The 19,319-nt window shown below is 48.4% G+C and overlaps 2 protein-coding genes across 5 annotated transcripts in view; both read right to left on the bottom strand.

Moving 5' to 3' along the window:
- RFX2 (regulatory factor X2) overlaps window positions 1-4,914 on the bottom strand; it is a 46,723-nt gene extending 41,809 nt beyond the window's left edge. Inside the window, exon 1 of one of the 3 annotated variants that reach the window (XM_033136470.1) lies at window positions 4,768-4,914. The gene's annotated coding sequence lies outside the window, so the exon portion shown is untranslated. The remainder of the gene's footprint in view (window positions 1-4,767) is intronic. The other 2 variants (XM_033136469.1, XM_033136471.1) reach the window with 2 other exon arrangements.
- A 4,727-nt stretch (window positions 4,915-9,641) lies between these two features.
- Window positions 9,642-19,319, bottom strand: part of ACSBG2 (acyl-CoA synthetase bubblegum family member 2) — a 43,417-nt gene continuing 33,739 nt past the window's right edge. Inside the window, exons 10-16 of one of the 2 annotated variants that reach the window (XM_033136472.1) lie at window positions 19,013-19,194; window positions 18,100-18,141; window positions 15,696-15,929; window positions 14,041-14,258; window positions 12,444-12,583; window positions 11,546-11,792; window positions 9,642-9,778 (exon numbers count right to left, since the gene is read on the bottom strand). In XM_033136472.1, the coding sequence (XP_032992363.1) occupies window positions 9,702-9,778; window positions 11,546-11,792; window positions 12,444-12,583; window positions 14,041-14,258; window positions 15,696-15,929; window positions 18,100-18,141; window positions 19,013-19,194 (1,140 nt within the window). In that variant the 3' untranslated portion in view covers window positions 9,642-9,701. The remainder of the gene's footprint in view (window positions 9,779-11,545; window positions 11,793-12,443; window positions 12,584-14,040; window positions 14,259-15,695; window positions 15,930-18,099; window positions 18,142-19,012; window positions 19,195-19,319) is intronic. The other variant, XM_033136473.1, reaches the window with a different exon arrangement.

Raw genomic sequence — 19,319 nt, 5'->3', positions numbered from 1 at the left:
CCGCACAGAGGAACTGCCCCCACAGCCTTCCTTGCAGAGAGAGAGAAATGTCACCAGAAAGGATGGGGGACGGGCTGGGCGGAAATGTTTTCAGCGATTCCTAATCCGTTTCTGAGCCTTCCCTGGCTCCCTGTTCAGTGGGGATTTCAGTTCCACTTGCTGCACATCGAAAGCAGGGGAATAGAGGCACCCGCCGAAACTTCTCCCAAACTCACGTCGCAAACTTGAGAGAGAATCTCTATGTTTTCAAATCTCTAGAGAACCTCCCGCTGGGTATTCAAAAGCGATCTGTCAGATCCAGATCCCAACAAGGACTCATCCAACATCCTGCATACCCCTACCCAAGAAACCTAGGAAATGTAGTTTACCCCTCATGGAGGTGCAGTGCCACAGAGGCAAAACACCTTTATCAACAGATCTCAAGATTATTGGGGCGGGGTTTGTGTGCTTTAAATGTATGGGGGTGTACACAAACCCCATTTCCAACAGCAGCCCATCACAGACTTAAGGTAAAGGGTAAAGGGACCCCTGACCATTAGGTCCAGTCGCAGACGACTTTGGGGTTGCGGCGCTCATCTCACTTTACTGGCCGAGGGAGCCGGCGTACAGCTTCCGGGTCATGTGGTCAGCATGGCTAAGCCGTTTCTGGCGAACCAGAGCAGCGCACAGAAATGCCGTTTACCTTCCCGCCGGAGCGGTATCTATTTATCTACTTGCGCTTTGACGTGCTTTTGAACTGCTAGGTGGGCAGGAGCTGGGATCGAGCAACGGGAGCTCACCCCGTCATTGCGGGGATTCGAACCGCCGACCTTCTGATCGGCAAGCCCTAGGCTCTGTGGTTTAACCCACAGCGCCACACGCGTCCTTCATGCTACTTATTTTTAATAGGATGGCACACGCTGTTCTAGAAAAGTACATGCATGTTTACCAATGCACTTGGCAGCAAATGTTCCTTTAACTGGGCAACATCCCTGCTGAAATCTCTTCCGTTTATGCAACTTGATAAAGGCATGGAGGCAACTGTCTGCTCCTCAGCAAGTCATTAGAACCATCATGGCTGAAACGCCATCGACAGATCTGATACCTCAGTTGGTTGAAGCATGGTGCTGTTAACACCCAAGGTTGCAGGTTCGATCCCGGCCTTCATATGTGGATCAGGCAGAGCGGAAGACATTAAGTCCCGCCAATGAGATTTATGAACTGGGAAGTTCAGATTACTTAGCATCATTCTGCCTGAAAGACCTTAGATCTGAGCTCCGTGACAGCTCAGATAACTTGCCAACGTCCTGCTTGCAATACCTTAGATCTGAGCAACAGCAGCTCAGGTTATTTAAGCCACGTTTGCATTTACAAAGGAAACAGAAGTCTCATCAAAGATCCTGATTTAATGTAGAAACCAAAGCTCTGTATTTATTTGATTTCTCGCCAGCTCTTTTGACACAAGTTCCCAGGGCGAGTTACAACAATATATCTGATTTCACGCCTGTCGACCCAGGGCAACCCAAAAACCTGAAAAAGCCAGCTGCTTTGCTGATGTGAATTTGGGCTAAGGTCCACTCCAAGTCAAGGTGCCGAGAGATACGGCAGAACAATTAGAAGGGAGGCTCAAAATGTCCCGGGAAAAGGAAGACATGGTTTTTTCGTATGCGAAATACAATCTCAAGTCAGGAGAGTTTCTGCTTTCCGAGCAGCAAGCCCTGGCACGCCAACCAGACTGAAATCAACTCCAGAAGGAATGTTAGCCAGACTTTGACTGCGCTGGCATTTGAGACTTGAGAGGGGAGTGAACGTTTTAAATATATCTTGGCAGCCATCGGAGAGAAACCCTTTGCTGAGCAGGAAGATAAAGCCAGCCCACCCCGCTACATATCTTGCCGCTTGTAAAGGCCGTCGGGTCTGGAGTACATTTGACGACAGAGAACCGAAATGTTTAATCGATGAGTTCTGAAAGGAGGGCAGAGCTATTAAAAGTTTTGTAAATTCCTCCCCGGCTATCCCTCTCCCGCCCCGCAAACACGCAGGTTCGGCCTCCGATGCAAACTACAAAATCCACACCAAGGAAGCAGTTTTATGCTCGCCGAATAATTGATCGTGTTTCTACGGTTTGCGACTTTTAGAAGAAAATGGCATTTTCTGGCAAAGCAGCGCTGGGATGCCGACGATAGCTAGTAACACAATTTGTACTCCAGGGCATAGCAGGCTGCAAATATCTCAGTTAAGTAGACGCTGCAAGTTGCTTCATATCCCTTAAAAGCAGGGGTGGGGAGGGGTTTGGAGATAAATTCTAATAATTTGAAGCAGCCAGCCAGGAATTTGAAACATTCATTCAGGCCCGCAGCTTGGAAATCTGGTGATGGCGCCTAGGAATTTGAAAGGTTTTTTCCCCCCTTTCCTCTTCCCCATTCGTCCCTGACGAAGGAGAACGATAATTGGACATTTTTGTGCGATGCTTATATCTGTGTGAGTCGATTGCCATGGAAACGACCTGGTCCTTACCCTGTTACTGCAAAGGTTTAAACTCCATGACGCTAACAAGAATTTCTCGTAGCCTTATCTCGCCTTGCATTAAAACTGTCACACTGTTTTGAGAAGCAGGAATCCGATCTGCAAAGGATCTTAAACATGCAAGCAGGAGAACTAGTGGGGGGGGGGGTGAAAATGATTCAGTCTGATCTTTAATTAATATATATTTAATAAAACTTTAATATTCAACAGGGAATTTTAAATCAGTAAACGGAACACAACCTCTGCTCCCGATCCTATACACCTCCAGTTCAACCACGACCCCCGATTGCCGCAAGCAAAGAGAAACAAGAGGAGATAACTCGAGGCAAGTGAGTCAAGCCACACACAGCAGTTTAGTGGAAAGAAAGCCGTTCTCCTGGATCGCTCCAGCTGGAATTAACTAAACAAGGCACACAGACATACGAGAGCGTTACGATTCCAGACCTGCAAAGTCTGGGTTGCTGTGGTTGTTGCTTTTGTACACACGGCAGAGCAATTTTTAGGCTGCTTATAAATAAATCGGTGGAAAGTTTATCGGAGGATTATTGGAGAACGGACCGAAAGAAAAAGTTAAAGGAACACAACTCTTCCTTTCGTTTTTTGTTTTCGGTCGTTGCCGGCTTTGAAGCTCTTTTCAACATTTTGCAAATCGCTTTGGGAAACCTTACACCTGAGAAGCAAAGATGGGGGGGGGCAAAGATTTAAAATAGAGAAACGGCTGAATAACGGCACAGAGGCTGGTGTAAAGCAGTGTTTTTCAACCTTTTTTGGGCAAAGGCACACTTGTTTCATGAAAAAAATCACGAGGCACACCACCATTAGAAAATGTTAAAAAATTTAACTCTGTGCCTATATTGACTATATATAAAGTAATTCTCTTGAATAGGAATCAAATAAACAAATTTTTCCCACGGCACACCAGGCAACATCTCGCGGCACACTAGTGTGCCACGGAACAGTGGTTGAAAAACACTGGTGTAAAGAACGGGGCAGAATGCTGGTTGCTGAACTGTTGTGTAGGAAAAGCAATTACTGAAAGGTGTGGGGTGTGTGGGGAACACATATCTAGCCTTGCTAAAGAGTGGCCTTCCTATAGCTCACTACTCAGGCAGGTGTGATAAGAGGGCAGACCCTCGCTTACTCTGGATTTCGTGGGGCTACCATTTATTTATTTATTGCAGTTTCCTGGCATTTCACATCTCCTGCATTCGCCCTCCGCCCTCCAATAAATAAAATAAAATAAAATAAAATAAAATAAAATAAAATAAAAGTACAGCCAACTTCTTAGGCACTTCCAGATGAGCGCAGTAAGATTCCACACACACCAATCCGGAGTCACACCAAATCAGAGTTGGTGCTGCAGAAGCGGGTTGCTCCGGAGCGCCACCGAACCCTGAATCGCTATCTTCCCTCTTGCAGTTCGGCGGCTGAGCACACGGACTGCATGCAGGAGGTTCCAGGTTCGAGACACCACAGAGTCCAGGACGCTGCCAGTCAGTGCAGGCAATTTTGAGCCTCAAGGTGGAGAACTTGGAGCTCTTTAATTCTGCACGGAGCGGCTTCCTCTAGTTTCAAACCGCACCTTCCTGCCCTTTTCGAGTCCGGAGTTGCCTGGGGCAACCGGGCTCCCCGTTAGTGCCCCGCTTCGCCCTCCACTCCGCCCTCCCCCCCCGAATCCGGAGCCACTCCGAATTAAAAACCCATCTTTACAACAGGAACAACGCGCCACTCTGCCCGCCATCATTGCTCTCATCCGACACCAGGCTCATTCAATTTCTCTTACCCCCCCCCCCCACCTCGCAGGAACGATAAGAATAAAAAACTTTCCCCGGCCGCTGAAGTTCCCAGCCCTCCAAACTCGACGTCACTCCGGATTCGGGAAGCCGCCCGCTGCAAAGGCGACCCCCCCCCCTCCGTCCCCCGTACTTCCCCTTTCTCTCAAGCGCGCGCACGCACGGCGACCCCCCAACTCCCCTCTGGGCTCCCCACCCCTCTTCGCCTCCCACCCGCCCCGATCCGGAGTCACTCCGGATTCCCCCAACCCCATCCCCCACCCCCACGGTCCTCTCTGAAGAGGCGCCCTCCTCACGAAACTCCCCGCCGCCGTCACTGCGGCGTCACCCCGGCTCCTCCTCCCGTTCGGGAAGCGGAGGGAGTCCCCCCCCCCACCCGCGCTAATCCGGAGTGACTCCGGAGTAGTAGATCCGGGGCGAGGGGGGAAAAGGAGCCCCGGCGCGGCGCCGTCCCCCCCGGCAGGCTTACCTCGGTGGCTCCCCGGCGCCTCCAGGCTCCCCTCAGGGCTGCGCGGGGCTCCGGCGGCGGTCGGGGCTGCGTGAGGCGGCGGCGGCGGCTCCCGTTGGCAAGTAACCGTCTCCAGGGCTACAGTCACTATGGCGCCTCCTCGCGCGGGGTTTCGAGGCAACTGTTGCTAGCCTCCCGCGTGACGTCGTCGGCGCCGAGGCCACGCCCACTCCCCCGCTCTTTCCACGCCCCGCCCTCTCGAAGCCACGGAGGGCGGCGCTCTCTCTCTCTCTCTCTCTCCCCCGGCCTAACCTGGCGCTGATTGGGCAGCCGCGGCGGCCAATGGGAGCGGCGTTGCTCGAGGAGGGGGACGGCCTGGCCCGGGGCTGCGGGTTTCTGAGCGCGTGCAGAGCGCCTTCCGACCCCGCCGCCTGCCAACCGCTTCCACGCTGTTTATTTCGTTTTGTTTTCTCCATCAACCCTCCAATCCCTTCCAGGCTTTTTGCTTTGTTTTATTTCCTCCCCTGCTTTCCATGCTATTTATTCATTTTATTTTATTTCCGACGCACCCCTACCTTGTTTTAAATGCTGTATCATTATACTATATAATGATATATTTTTTGTTGTCATTTTGGGGTTTTTTCTTTTTTTTTGGTATTGTTTTGTATTTGATTTTATGTTTGTTTCTTTTTGTTAATTTGTTGTTGTTTTTGGAAAATATAATAAATATTATTTGAAAAAAAAAATTAAATTCTGTATCGTTTTAACATTCGTTTGGGAGCTGCCCAGAGTGGCTGGGGAAGCTCAGCCAGATGGGCGGGGTGCAAATAATAAATTATTATTACTATTATTATTATTGTTCCATGCTATTTATTCATTTTATTTTATTTCCTCTCCCACCCTCCCCCTACCTTCCATGCTATTTATGCATTTCATTTTGTTTCATTTCATTTCCTCTCCCACCTTCCCCTACCTTCCACTCTCTTCATTCCTGTTATTTCCAGAACAGTGGAAATGATACACACCCAACAAAGGCCGATTGGCTACAACAGCCTTTATACAGAGAGCCTCCACATTCAGAGGCACTCTACCCCTGAAAGCAGTGGGAGATGGGGGAAGAATGCAAGGATAAAGGGGGAAAACCTGGAGTTTCACAGGACATTCGAAAGAGGGGCTCCAGGAAAAGTATTTTAATTTCCTGTACACAGCGGCCCAGAGGCATTGTGGGAATTAATATCGCAGCTGGGCCAAGGTGCTCCGCGTTGCTCAGGGCACCAAGGCCACGAGGCTGGCGGCGTGCGCATGAACAGGAAGGAAGGAAGGATGCATTAGTCAAGAGCGCAACTTGCTGAGCCTGCATGTAGCTTATGGGGCAGACATGTCAGCTTCAGCAAAAGCAAGATCCTTAAGTCCTCTAAAAAAAAAAAAAGATCAATGCATATATTATAGATTAAGCTTTGCAGATCAGAGCATTCGCCTTATTCTGTGGCCCTGGAAATAATTGCATTAAAACATACCATGCTCTATGCGAATCAAGACTGAGGAACTGCAGTTGAAAGCGAGAGTTGTGTGTGAATGTCTGCCTGCGTATGTTCAGTAGATAGACAGGTGAAACTCGATAAATTAGAATATCGTGGAAAAGTCCGTTTATGTAAGCAATTGTTTTCATTAGCTACTGGAATTTAATATATGAGATAGACTCATGGCATGCAAAGCGAGGTACGTCAAGCCTTTGCTTGTTATAATTGTGATGGGTTATGGCGTGCAGCTGATGGAAAACCCCAAAATTGAGATTATTTTGGGGTTCTCATCAGCTGCACGCCGTAATCATCACAATTATAACAAATAAAGGCTTGACGTATCTCTCTCTGTGTGTCATGAGTCTATCTCGTATATTAGTTTCGCCTTTTAAGTTGAATTACTGAAAGAAACAAACCTTTCCATGATATTCTAATTTTTCGAGTTTCATCTGTAAACAAAGCGGTACCTCTGGTTGCGATCGGGATCCATTCCGGAGGCCCGTTTGCAACATGAAAAGCCCTTAACCTGAAGCGGCGTATCTGCGCAGGTGCGCGGTGCCATTTGGCGCTACTGCGCATGCGGCAAAACCCGGAAGTAACCCTTTCCGGTACTTCTGGGTCGCCGTGGGATGCAACCTGAAAAAACATATCATGAAGCAAACGTAACATGAGGTACGACTAGGGATTTTTGTGTGTCTGTACTACTCACTGGTACAAAGTAAGGTCACCTCTTTTTCTTCCGCAGATGGCAGCCATTTTGTATCGGCACCCATAGTATTTTTCTCCATTCATTATAGACAAGCGCCAAAACAACAACAAGAAAGGACTCGAGTCATTTACGACGCGTTTTTGGAAAGCCGTGCGCTTGGACATCTCTTGAAATGCCACCACCAAACCTGGCGAGAGGCAGGGAAAACGGACGGCAGTTGTCGTCGATGTTTGGATGGAGTGGCAGCTGCCATTTCAAACCAAGGTTGTCATCCGAAACGTGACTTTGATGCGACTTATGTCCGATTTTTGGCACAACGGGTCCGAATCGCGCCAGTTTCGAACTCGGCAGGAGGGTTCCTCGTGGAATCTGTGTTGACGTCGATCCGGTGGCCGCCATTTTGAATCAAGATGGCGGGCCAAAACATGTGCTTGGTGCCATTTTCACCGCTTCTTGGCATGGCGGGCCCCAACTGCGTCAACATGTAGGACTCTAAGGATATCCCTGCACATTTGGACATCACCGCACCCATTTTAGGTCCAAACTGCGCCGGTTTGGAGCATTCTGAAGGTATGGCTGCCCAGTTTGACACGATGGGTCGCAATCGTGTCGTTTTGGGATGCCCAAGTTGCCACGAGATGGAGGCAGTGGTCTTTGTCCACGTCTGGGTGCCATTTTGAATCAAGATGGCGGACCTAAACATGACTCTGGCCCAGCTTGCTGTGACAAATTTGTACGCTGCCCTATAACATGGTAGTTCTCTTAAAGCTACTGAAATGCAAAGTACCGATAAAATAGACAATTAAAACTCTCCACACCCACAATGCAGGAAATGTTTCAATTGTTTTTTTTTTTAAAAGGCCCAGACAACTTAAGTCCAGGGTGTTCCATCTACCAAGAAGCAGTATCCTTTAAAACCGGAGAAGAAACACGAAGGAGCAGTATTATTTGAGGAGGAGAATGAAAGGGAAAAACGAAGGCCAAGACTTGAGATATTCAGACATTTTATTAAACACTCATTCCAACAGGGCAGGAGAGGTGTACATAAACCTTGGCTTGTAGCAAACATTGTATTTTTATTTTTTGGGAAGGGGAAGGTACAATATGACCCTCCCCTCTCCGGCCCCGCTATTTAAACCCCAATACATTCAGTTGCAAACATGATTTAACCACGACACCAAATACCCAAATATGCTATTTACATTCGGGGAGTATTTTCTCCGGACATCGACAGCTCTTCGCCTTACCCCCAAATACCTCCCCCTCTATCCCTGCACGGGCACAACTCTCTCAAAAAACAAACACCCTAAAACAATACCCCCATAGGCTATTTCTCAACTCTGCAGCACACCAGAACATATTGTGTCTCTCCCCGATGAGGTTTAACAGCTTTAGCGTAAGCAAGAGGCATTGGGGAGCAAATATCTCCCAGATATATTTTGCTGTGGGTAGGTCTTACATCTGTAGTCAAGTTAGCAAATACAGAAAAAAAGGAGAGGGGAAAAAAACTCCTATAAAAGAACAAGAACCAACCCCAGAAAGCTATACAGATGTTCTCCCAGCCTGGCAACGCTTTGCGGCACGATTGAATGGGCACAACTTTCAGAGAAGGGTTTTAGAGTGCCCGGGGAGTCCCATGTGCTCATTTCTCCCAGAGGGCTAAAAAGCACGTTCACAGACACAAGGATTTTTCCAAAAGGGCCCACCACTTTCCAACGTTTCCTCGGTGGCACAGGAGGAACCGCTCAAACATGGTTGCCGGGAGGACAGGGTTTGAAGCTGTTGTGGGTGGGTGGGTGGGTGAACATTCGCCAAGAGTCGCTGCTGCCTGTGTTTCTGCAAAAAAAAAATAGTCTCCACGCAAACGGATGGCTACAGCCGAGCCACAACACGTGAACAGACTCCAAAGTATATAATAGAAATAATAATAATAATGTTTTTAGTGAGTGCACCGGATTCCTTTGTACCCACACGTGAAAGGCATCTGTGGTTGTTTCTCGGTGGGTCGCGTGTCTCTGTGGGAGGGGAGGGGTGGGGTGGGGGAAAGCTCACACAACCATAAAGTTGTGCCACATTTCACCAAAGGAAAGAAAAAAGGAAATCAGTTCAGTGGGGGAGATGGTTTCACTGCAACCCCCGCCAGCCGCTTGCTAGGATAGCATTCCGTTTAGACCGTGGGACAGGGGAGATGCTGCCATTATTTGTACCTCTAAACAGCAGGGTTCCCCCGACCCCCGCAAGGCACAGTTAAGAGGACAAAAGCCACACTCTCTTGTACATTCAATTTCAAGAAAGGGTGAGGGGTGGGTTGTGAAAGACGCAGACGTGGCAGAAAAGTCCGAGGGAGATCTTTGCCCGGGTGCAAAGTCACGAAAGCAGGCTGCAGCCGTGTGTCAAAAATGGGATTCCAAAACCAAAACGTGGGGTGGGGTGGGGAGACAGAAAAGCAGCGAAGGCCGCTGGCGTTTTGCAACCGAAATACTTGGCTTTGGAGTGGGGTGCGGTGGGGCAGGGAGCAACTGCGGCTGAGAAAAACCAAGCTGAATTCGGGGAGCTGCCTTTATTGAAACCTCGTTTTTCAATAAGGGTAGAGGAAAGAGGAGCGAGACGGTGGCGTTTCCCTTTCCATATGAGGACGGTCCGTGCAGCGAAGAGCGAAGATTGGGCTTCTGATAGAGGCAGGCCGGGCGGGTTATGCATTCCTCCGGCGATCATTAGGTGCTCGGTTACTCCGCGTAAAGCTGGTCTATTTGCTGTTTGTACATCTTGGCGACCACGGGCCTCTTTAGTTTCATCGTGGGGCCTGGAAACGAGAGGAGGAGCGTTACGATCTGCCCAGCAAGGATTTCCCCCCCCCCCCGAAGAAAAGTCCAGGTTCGATCCCTGGCACCGTCTCCAAGGAGCTTCCTGGATAGCTCAGGTGGTTCGAATTGTTGCTGTTAAGGCCAAGGTTGCAGGTTCGATCCCCGTAAGGGACAAGCTTGCATATTTCTGGGGGTTGGATCGGATGAAAATCAGGGTCCCTTTTAAAACACTGGGCAGTGGCTGCTACTCAGTGCAGACCAGTGGTTGCCAACCTTCCCCCACCCAAAAACTGCTTGAAAATATTGCTGGCTGTCTTCGCAAACCATTCATTTTTAACCTTCGGTATGGACCCAGGTGGCGCTGTGGGATAAACCACAGAGCCTAGGGCTTGCCGATCAGAAGGTCGGCGGTTCGAATCCCCGCAGTGACGGGGTGAGCTCCCGTTGCTCGGTCCCTGCCCCTGCCCACCTAGCAGTTCGAAAGCACGTCAAAGTGCAAGTAGATAAATAGGTACCGCTCCGGCGGGAAGGTAAACGGCGTTTCCATGCGCTGCTCTGGTTCACCAGAAGCGGCTTAAGTCATGCTGGCCACATGACCCGGAAGCTGTACGCCGGCTCCCTCGGCCAGTAAAGCAAGATGAGCGCCGCAACCCCAGAGTTGTCTACGACTGGACCTAATGGTCAAGGGTCCCTTTACTTTTATGGTTTTTTCATAGTGTCACGGAGCTGGAAGGGACCCCCAAGGGTCATCCAATCCAGCCCCTTGTAACGCAAAACCGCAACTACAGATTTATTTACGCATGCAACAATAAATAATAATAATAATTTATTATTGTTGTTGTTATTCTTGTTGTTGTTGTTATTATTATTATTATTATTAATACCCCGCCCATCTGGCTGGGCCTCTCCAGCCACTCTGGGCGGCTTCCAACACAATATTAAAATACAATAATTCACCAGACATTAAAAGCTTCCCTAAACAGCAGCCAGAATCTTGCATGTGCAGAGCTGGAAAGAAAACACCAACAAAAGAAGAATGGATAAGAATAAGAATAGTTTTCTTAGCGAAAACTAAGAGCATAAATAAGAAACCAACACGATGGACTACGCACAGAAGAATGGAAGACCCTTTTGGAATACCTGAAAAAAATACCGTAATCAGATGAAATTGCGAGCAGGATTTGAAATATTGATTAACGTATGAAATAAGAGGGATATTTCTTAGGGGAAATGTTTGTAAGAAGGCAGGATGTAAATGGGATGGGAGGTAAAAGGTAAAGGACCCCGGACAGTTAAGTCCAGTCCAAGGCGACTTTGGAGTTGCGGTGTTCATCATTTGTCCGCAGACGGCTTTCCAGGTCATATAGCCAGCAGGACTAAACCGCTTCTGGCGCAACGGGACACCGTGATGGAAACCAGAGCTCATGGAAATGCCGTTTAACTTCCCGCCAAAGCAGTACCTATTTATCTACTTGCACCGGCGTGCTTTCGAACTGCTAGGTTGGCAGGAGCTGGGACAGAGCAACGGGAGCTCACCCCGTCATTGCGGGGATTCGAACCGCCGACCTTCCGATCGGCAAGCCCAAGAGGCTCGGTGGTTTAGACCACAGCGCCACCCGCGTCAGGGATGGGAGGTAAAAACAGCCTGGAGCGCTGGAGAGAAACATACCAACGAATTTGGAATACGGAATACGTACGGTAAGATTTTGAAGCCCAAATAAAAACTTGACTGCCGAAAGACAAGGGCGTCTGCTTCACCCACTCACCCAGTTCTCCGCCAGAGATGGAGAAGTCCCTTTCTAGAAGCATCCACTTTTGGATTTTCTGAGCGTTCGAAGTGGCTCGGTCGTTGACGGACGTGACCCCTTTCTGAATGGCGGCGTACACAGCCGGGTCTTTGTTGTTCACAATGTCGGACACTTTGGTGGCCTTGCTGCCCAGTTTGTGGCAGAACTCGATGGCTTGAGGCGTCAGAGCGTCCTCCGGGTCTCCGGTTTCCAAGTTCACCATGCACTGGAACGGGAGAATCCAAAAGGGCGCGTCAGCACAACACAGGAGGCCACCATCTCTCCAACCCAAGTCCTACTGAATGACTGAACTGAACCAGGGCATTCTGTACAAGATCTCAAAGATCTTATTACAAAAGAATTCCAGAAACAGACTGGAAAGAGAAGTTGCTGAATTGCAACTTATTGCCAAACTTAAAACCACGGAGAGACTCTGGTTGGCCTCTGTTATTTCCTCCTATTGATGGGGAACCCACTTAAGGACTCTATACGGGCTCTGTTATACCCCGTAAGGGAAAGGGCGCAGTTTTTTTCTTACAACAAGCTTTACGGCTGAAGAAGAAGAAGAGTTTGGATGTGATATCCCGCTTTATCACTACCCGAAGGAGTCTCAAAGCGGCTAACATTCTCCTTTTCCCTTCCTCCCCCATAATAAACACTCTGTGGGGTGAGTGGGGCTGAGAGACTTCAAAGAAGTGTGACTAGCCCAAGGTCACCCAGCAGCTGCATGTGGAGGAGCGGGGAAGCGAACCCGGTTCAGCAGATTATGAGTCTACCGCTCTTCACCACTACACCACACTGGCTGACCTGTTCCCAATAACTGCCCTGAGACGGAAACACAAGACTGGGGAAGGAGACAGGAAGCAGCAGGACTTACCTTCAGAGTCATGAGCATCACGAGGAATTTGGCCTTGTCCCCTATCAACATGACGTTGCTGAGGATGGGAACGGCCTCTTTGATAGCATCCTCGATAGGGACCGGAGGGATGTTTTCCCCGCCCGCTGTGATGATTAGCTCTGGAAGGAGACGACACAGCATAAGCCATCAGGAACCACGATCCCTACCTTCCAGGACCAGTGGTCAGGGATGATGGGAATTGTAGTCTCAAAACATCTGGAGGGCCGAGGTTGAGGAAGCCTGTCTTATTATGCTTTTACGTATGCTGTAGGGACGCGGGTGGCACTGTGGGCTAAACCGCAGAGCCTAGGGCTTGGTGATCAGAAGGTCGGCGGTTCGAATCCCCGCAATGACGGGGTGAGCTCCCGTTGCTCGGTCCCAGCTCCTGCCAACCTAGCAGTTTGAAAGCACGTCAAAGTGCAAGTAGATAAATAGGTATCGCTCCGGCGGGAAGGTAAACGGCGTTTCCGTGCGCTGCTCTGGTTCGCCAGAAGCGGCTTTGTCATGCTGGCCACATGACCCTGAAGCTGTACGCCAGCTCCCTCGGCCATTAACGTGAGATGAGTGCCGCAACCCCAGAGTCGGAGATGACTGGACCTAATGGTCAGGGGTCTCTTTACCTTTACCTATGCTGTAAGCTGCTCAGAGTGTCTGGGGAAACCCAGCCAGATGGGCAGGGTATAAATCAGGGGTCAGCAAACTTTTTCAGCAGGGGGCCAGTCCACTGTGCCTCAGACCTTGTGGGGGGCCAGACTATATTTTGAAAAAAAATATGAACGAATTCCTATGCTGGACAAATAACCCAGATACGCATTTTAAATAAAAGCACACATTCTACTCATGTAAAAACACCAGGCAGGCCCCACAAATAACCCAGAGATGCATTTTAAATAAAAGGACACATTCTACTCATGTAAAAACATGCTGATTCCCGCACCGTCCATGGGCCGGATTGAGAAGGCGATTGGGCCGGATTTGGCCCCTGGGCCTTAGTCAGGGGTCAGCAAACTTTTTCACCACTGTCCCTCAGACCTTATGGGGGGGCTGGACTATATTTTGAAAGGGGGGGGGGTGAACGAATTCCTATGCCCCACAAATAACCCAGAGATGCATTTTAAATAAAAGGACACATTCTACTCATGTAAAAACACCAGGAAGGCCCCACAAATAACCCAGAGGTGCATTTTAAATAAAAGGACACATTCTACTCATGTAAAAACACCAGGAAGGCCCCACAAATAACCCAGAGATGCATTTTAAATAAAAGCGCACATTCTACTCATGTAAAAACACGCTGATTCCTGTGCCGTCCGCTGGCCCCTAGTTTGGGGACCCCTGGTATGATTGTGTAATAAATAGTGTAATAAATAATAATAATAATAATAATAATAATGATAATAATAATAACAATAATAATAATGATAATGATAATGATAATGATAATAATAATATACACTGAACTACATTCCAGCCTCTGTAGCAGATCCAGTTTTGGAAAATCTAAACTTAACCCCCCTCCCTACAGTTAAGAGATTCTGGTTTTCCCAAGGACTGTGAGAAGGGTAGCCTTTTTCACCTTTGATTCTTCCCGTGATGTAGAGGAACCCGTCTGCGTCGTGCTTCCCTAGGTCCCCCGAATGCAGCCAGCCCTCGTCATCCATGGCCTCTTTCGTCTTGTCTTCCATGTTGAGGTAACCCATAAAGACATGGCGCCCAGCGAAGCAAACTTCGCCGACTCCTTCGATGTCCGGCTTGAAGAGCATCGTTTTGCAGCCCGTGAGCTCTTTGCCACAACTGGGGGGGGGGGAAGCAGAAAACGCGGTTTGTGAGCAGTCGAGACCAACCGAATTGCCCATTTCCCAAAAGGAAAACAGCTAGAATGCTTTGTCTGATGTGATGGGGCTTCTCCCCACACACACACCTCACCAATTGATTTTTATCCCCTTCCATTTTTGCAAAACCAAGTAACATCAAATCAATTCACATCTGATACAATTTAAATGTCGACTTCCTGCCCCGCTGGCCTTGATGTTTATAATAACAACAACAAACAACAACAGCTTATTAGTTATACCCCTCCCATCTGGCTGGGTCTCCCCAGCCACCCTGGGCGGCCTCCAACAAATTTGAAAATACCGTATTTTCCGGAGTATAAGACGACTGGGCGTATAAGACGACCCCCAACTTTTCCAGTTAAAATACAGAGTTTGAGATATACTCGACCGCAGATTCCCCACCACCCGGCATATAAGACGACCCCTGACTTTTGAGAAGGTTTTCCTGGATTGAAAAGTAGTCTTATACGCCAGAATACAGAGTACATTAAAATATCACAGATTAAAAACTTCCCTACACAATGCCAAAACGTTCCATACCCATGCTTTCCTAAGTAGCGGTGGGAGAAGATATTGTTCTGGTGGTCCTCATTTTATAGCAAAAAAGACTTACTTTATTATTATTTTTTAAGAAGGAGAGTTTGGATTTGATACCCCGCTTTATCACTACCCGAAGGAGTCTCAAAGCGGCTCACATTCTCCTTTTCCCTTCCTGCCTGACAGCAAACACTCTGTTGAGGTGAGTGGGGCTGAGAGACTTCAGAGAAGTGTGACTAGCCCAAGGTCACCCAGCAGCTGCATGTGGAGGAGTGGAGATGCGAACGCGGTTCACCAGATTACGAATCTACCGCTCTTAACCACTACACCACACTGGCTCTCATGGTTCCTGTGATTTCCTCCGATATATATATATATATATAGAATTTATTGGTATTTAAAAAGGAATACAGACAAAAAAGAGAAAAATACATACAACTACACAATACAAAACAAAAAACAAACTTAAACAAAACATAAAAGAGTTATAAAAACAATAACACCCCTATTTCACTATTTTAATCTTATTTACTATCTTACTGGGGGGGGGGACTTCCTCGCGTCCTCTCTTCTGCGTTCATTTCAAATATACTGTAGTAACTTTAAAACTATTTTAACTCTACTTTTATAACTAATCTTAATCCTCATCTAACATCTTATATCTATCATCTTGTTCTTAACAAAAATTCATCCCACTGCAAGTTACTGTTCTTCCACATATTTCCCAAAAGGAGATTGTTTACCTCTATAAATATGTACTGTACAGGGATACTTTTTTAAATACTGGCTGCGTTTTGCTTTTTTAAAAATAATTTTTTTTGGGGGGGGGGAAACAAAACGAAACAAATTACGCCCCTACCTTCCCAGCTTGTATGCACTCGGGCGCGAAACCGTGTGAGGCCCCGAACTCTCGCTCATGCCGTAGAGCTCATAAACGCGGATGTCGAGACTCAGGAAATATTCCAGGGTATCTTTGGTGATGGGAGCGGCTCCTGTGTAGCATTTGGTGCAACGGTCCAAGCCCAACTGTTTCCGCACTTTCTTGAAGACTAAGGTCCTGGCCAGGCGGAAATTCAGAGGGAGGTCTTCGGACCTATGGAGATTGGACAGACAGAGCAGTTTATGGAAATGAAGAACCTAGGTTCAGTCCACGGCTAGAACTCCAGAAAACCTCTGTCCGTCGCTCGGCCCCTGCTCCTGCCAACCTAGCAGTTTGAAAGCACGTCAAAAGTGCAAGTAGATAAATAGGTACTGCTCTGGCGGGAAGGTAAACGGCGTTTCCATGCGCTGCTCTGGTTCGCCAGAAGCGGCTTAGTCATGCTGGCCACATGACCTGGAAGCTGTACGCCGGCTCCCTCGGCTAGCATAGCTGTCAAGTTTTGGATTTGAAAATAAGGGATCAGCAGTCTCACCTATCCCGGGGACAGTCACATGTCAGTGGTGGGTGGAGCCAGAAGCAAAAGTGGGCGGAGCAGCAATGCAAACTCCAAGCGGAGCAAAGAGGAGGGCAGCCAGCAAAGAGGAGGGCAGCCATGTGGTCCGCGCAATGGAGCCCCATCGTCTTCTTGTCTGATCCCATCAAAACAGGACAGGAAGCAGCAGCTGCTCAAAGGCAGCCAGGCTCCGCCCGCCAGCTAACCCTACTGGCCGGCTGAGGGGCTCGGGGGCAACGGATAGGGGCTGATGCAGGGGGAGGAATACACCCCCCTGTAAGCACGGGAAACGGCTCCCACTTGCTTTGAGGGCTGAGGCTTTTCTCTCCAAGTAGGCGAGGTCTTCCCACCCAGTCCCTGGCCAGCAGGGGAGGAGCTGCTTCCATTAAAAACAGGAAATTTAAGGGAAATAAAAATTAAGGGAGAGCAGCGGGAAACTGCTTGAAATAAGGGAGAATCCCGGGGGAAACGGGATACTTGACAGCACTGTCGGCCAGTAAAGCGAGATGAGCGCCGCAACCCCAGAGTCGTCCACAACTGGACCTAATGGTCAGGGGTCCCTTTACCCTTCACCTTACCAATGCTACAATCCTATGATGGGAGATCAAGCGTTCCCAATATATCATTATCGTTTCATTTATTTTTTTATGGGTTATTTTTGAACAACATTTCAGATTCAGCAATCCACCCTTCCACCTACGACTTCCCCTCCCTCCTTCCACGGTTCCCTCAAAATTTCCATTACTGCTGCATATTATGGTTACTCTATGTTGGGAGATTCGTTCCCCTGTGCGCAGTCATGGGTTTGTTGTTATTTCACATGACTGGGTGTATGTGTTTTGTTTCCACAGAGTGGGAAGTGACGGAAGACAGGATGTTGTGTCTTACTGTGTTCCCTGAAGTGGGACTTTTGTCCTTTGTTCTTCCTCTTTTCTGTCTGATGCTAGAGAGAGAGGGAGCCATGTTTGTAGTGCTCCGACTGTGTATATATGTAAATAAAGTAGGTTAGCCAACATGCTGAGTTGCTGTGGTCTGTTGCGCAACTGCAGATGCCTAAGAGTATGTTGATGTTCTCCCACATCAATCACTATGATGTCCGGGAGCTGAAGAAGCCAAGAAGCTCCTGAACGCAGGAAGGAGGGAACATGCCAGTCGGGCATGTATCTCTGCCAGAGTTCTACTTGTGAGTAGAGGCCATTTCCTGACACTCTGTACCTTCAACCTAACCTCACAGTAAAAACAAAGATTTCACTCCCCACTGCTGTTCTCGCTTCAAACCCGATTTGCATCCTAACATTTTGACACTGAGTTTTTAAGTAAGGGTTGCCAGACGTCCGGAAATTCCCAGAGATAGCTGGGATTTGGCCCGTCTGGGAGGAAATCGCTGAAATGTTCGCTGGGGGGACGGGGGGACGGGACGGACCCAAACCAATATCCTGCAAACATTTCCTTCTTTAAAATCATTTTTTTATTATTTCAATTATTGAGTTTGTAACTTGTGCCCTTCGTCCCAGAATAGACCAGGGCAGCAACCAGGAGGTTGTGAAATAATCGGAAGCATTCGATCGTCGCAGGTTCGATCGACAACTACACATTCCTGCATTGCAGGGGGTCGGAAGAGAGGATTCTCAGGGTCCCCTTTCCAACGCTACAATTCTATGATCCTATATTAAAAACAGTTACAGCCTTTTACAGCAGGTATTCAAACTGCTATCGAGTCCGATCAGGAACAAGAACAACAAGTACAAGAACAGCAACAACAACTGGGTGTGTGTGTGTGCTTCTAAACAGTGCAGGTTTAACCGTACAAACTTCTTAAAAAAGTTATACCTGTTTGCTTCGCCCGAACGTCGTGAGCTTCCAGTTTTAAGTCTGAATTGGGGGGGGGGAGGAGAAAGAAGAAGAAAAGGCCCCCTCATCTTATCAGGAGTTTCACAAGTTTGTGAAGCTCTTGAGTTTTGCAGGGTCCAAGCGGAACGCTACCATACCATAATAAATAATAATAATAATAATAATAATAATAATACAAGTTACAGGGAACCAGGCGGAGGGCCTTCTCGGTGGTGGCACCCGCCCTGCGGAACACCCTCCCACCAGATGTCAAAGAGGAAACCAACTACCAGACTTTTAGGAGACATCTGAAAGAAGAAGAAGAAGAAGAAGAAGAAGAAGAAGAGAAGAAGAGTATGGACTTGATATCCCGCTTTATCACTACCCGAAGGAGTCTCAAAGCGGCTCACATTCTCCTTTCCCTTCCTCCCCCACAACAAACACTCTGTGAGATGAGTGGGGCTGAGAGACTTCAGAGAAGCGTGACTAGCCCAAGGTCACCCAGCAGCTGCATGTGGAGGAGAGGAGACGCGAACCCGGTTCACCAGATTACGAGTCTACCGCTCTTAACCACTATACCACACTGGCAGCCCTGTTTAGGAAAGGCTTTTAATGTTTAATAGATTATTGCATTTTAACTTTCTGTTGGAAGCCGCCCAGAGTGGCTGGGGAAGCCCAGCCAGATGGGCGGGGTATAAATAATAAATTATTAATTATTATTATTATTATTATTACTACTCCTCTTAACCACTACACCATGCTATAGTTCATAATACTGAAATGGCAGCTCGGGAGAAATTATGGATCACAGATATGAAATTTACAGCATGCTATACATTAGGTCCCTGCTGTTCTACCCCCGGCAGTCCCCGGGGCTCCAGGACCCGATACAACGCCACCACGTTCTTCCTACCCGTTGATGCGTCTCAGGTTGGTCTCTAGTCCAACGACTTTTGCCCAGGCTGCGATCCGCTTCTTCAAGGCGGAGAACTTCAGCCCGGCAGCTTTCATCCTCTCCTGCATCTTCTCCCAGACACGAGGGACCCCCAGGAACGCCGTGGGCCGCACTTCCTTGAGGGTCTCCACCAAAGTGCCCTGTAGGGACATAAAATTTCGGGAGAGGGAGCCGAAGGTCAGGTGTGGGAGCCAAGGGGTCCCGGGTTCAACCCCCAGGGGGAAGACCTGAAGTTTAGATCCAGAAGAGGGCAACCAAAATGGAC

This window comes from Lacerta agilis, chromosome 18 (assembly GCF_009819535.1).
Source record: "Lacerta agilis isolate rLacAgi1 chromosome 18, rLacAgi1.pri, whole genome shotgun sequence".
NCBI lineage: Eukaryota > Metazoa > Chordata > Lepidosauria > Squamata > Lacertidae > Lacerta > Lacerta agilis.
This window is presented reverse-complemented; position numbering and strand designations above follow the sequence as displayed.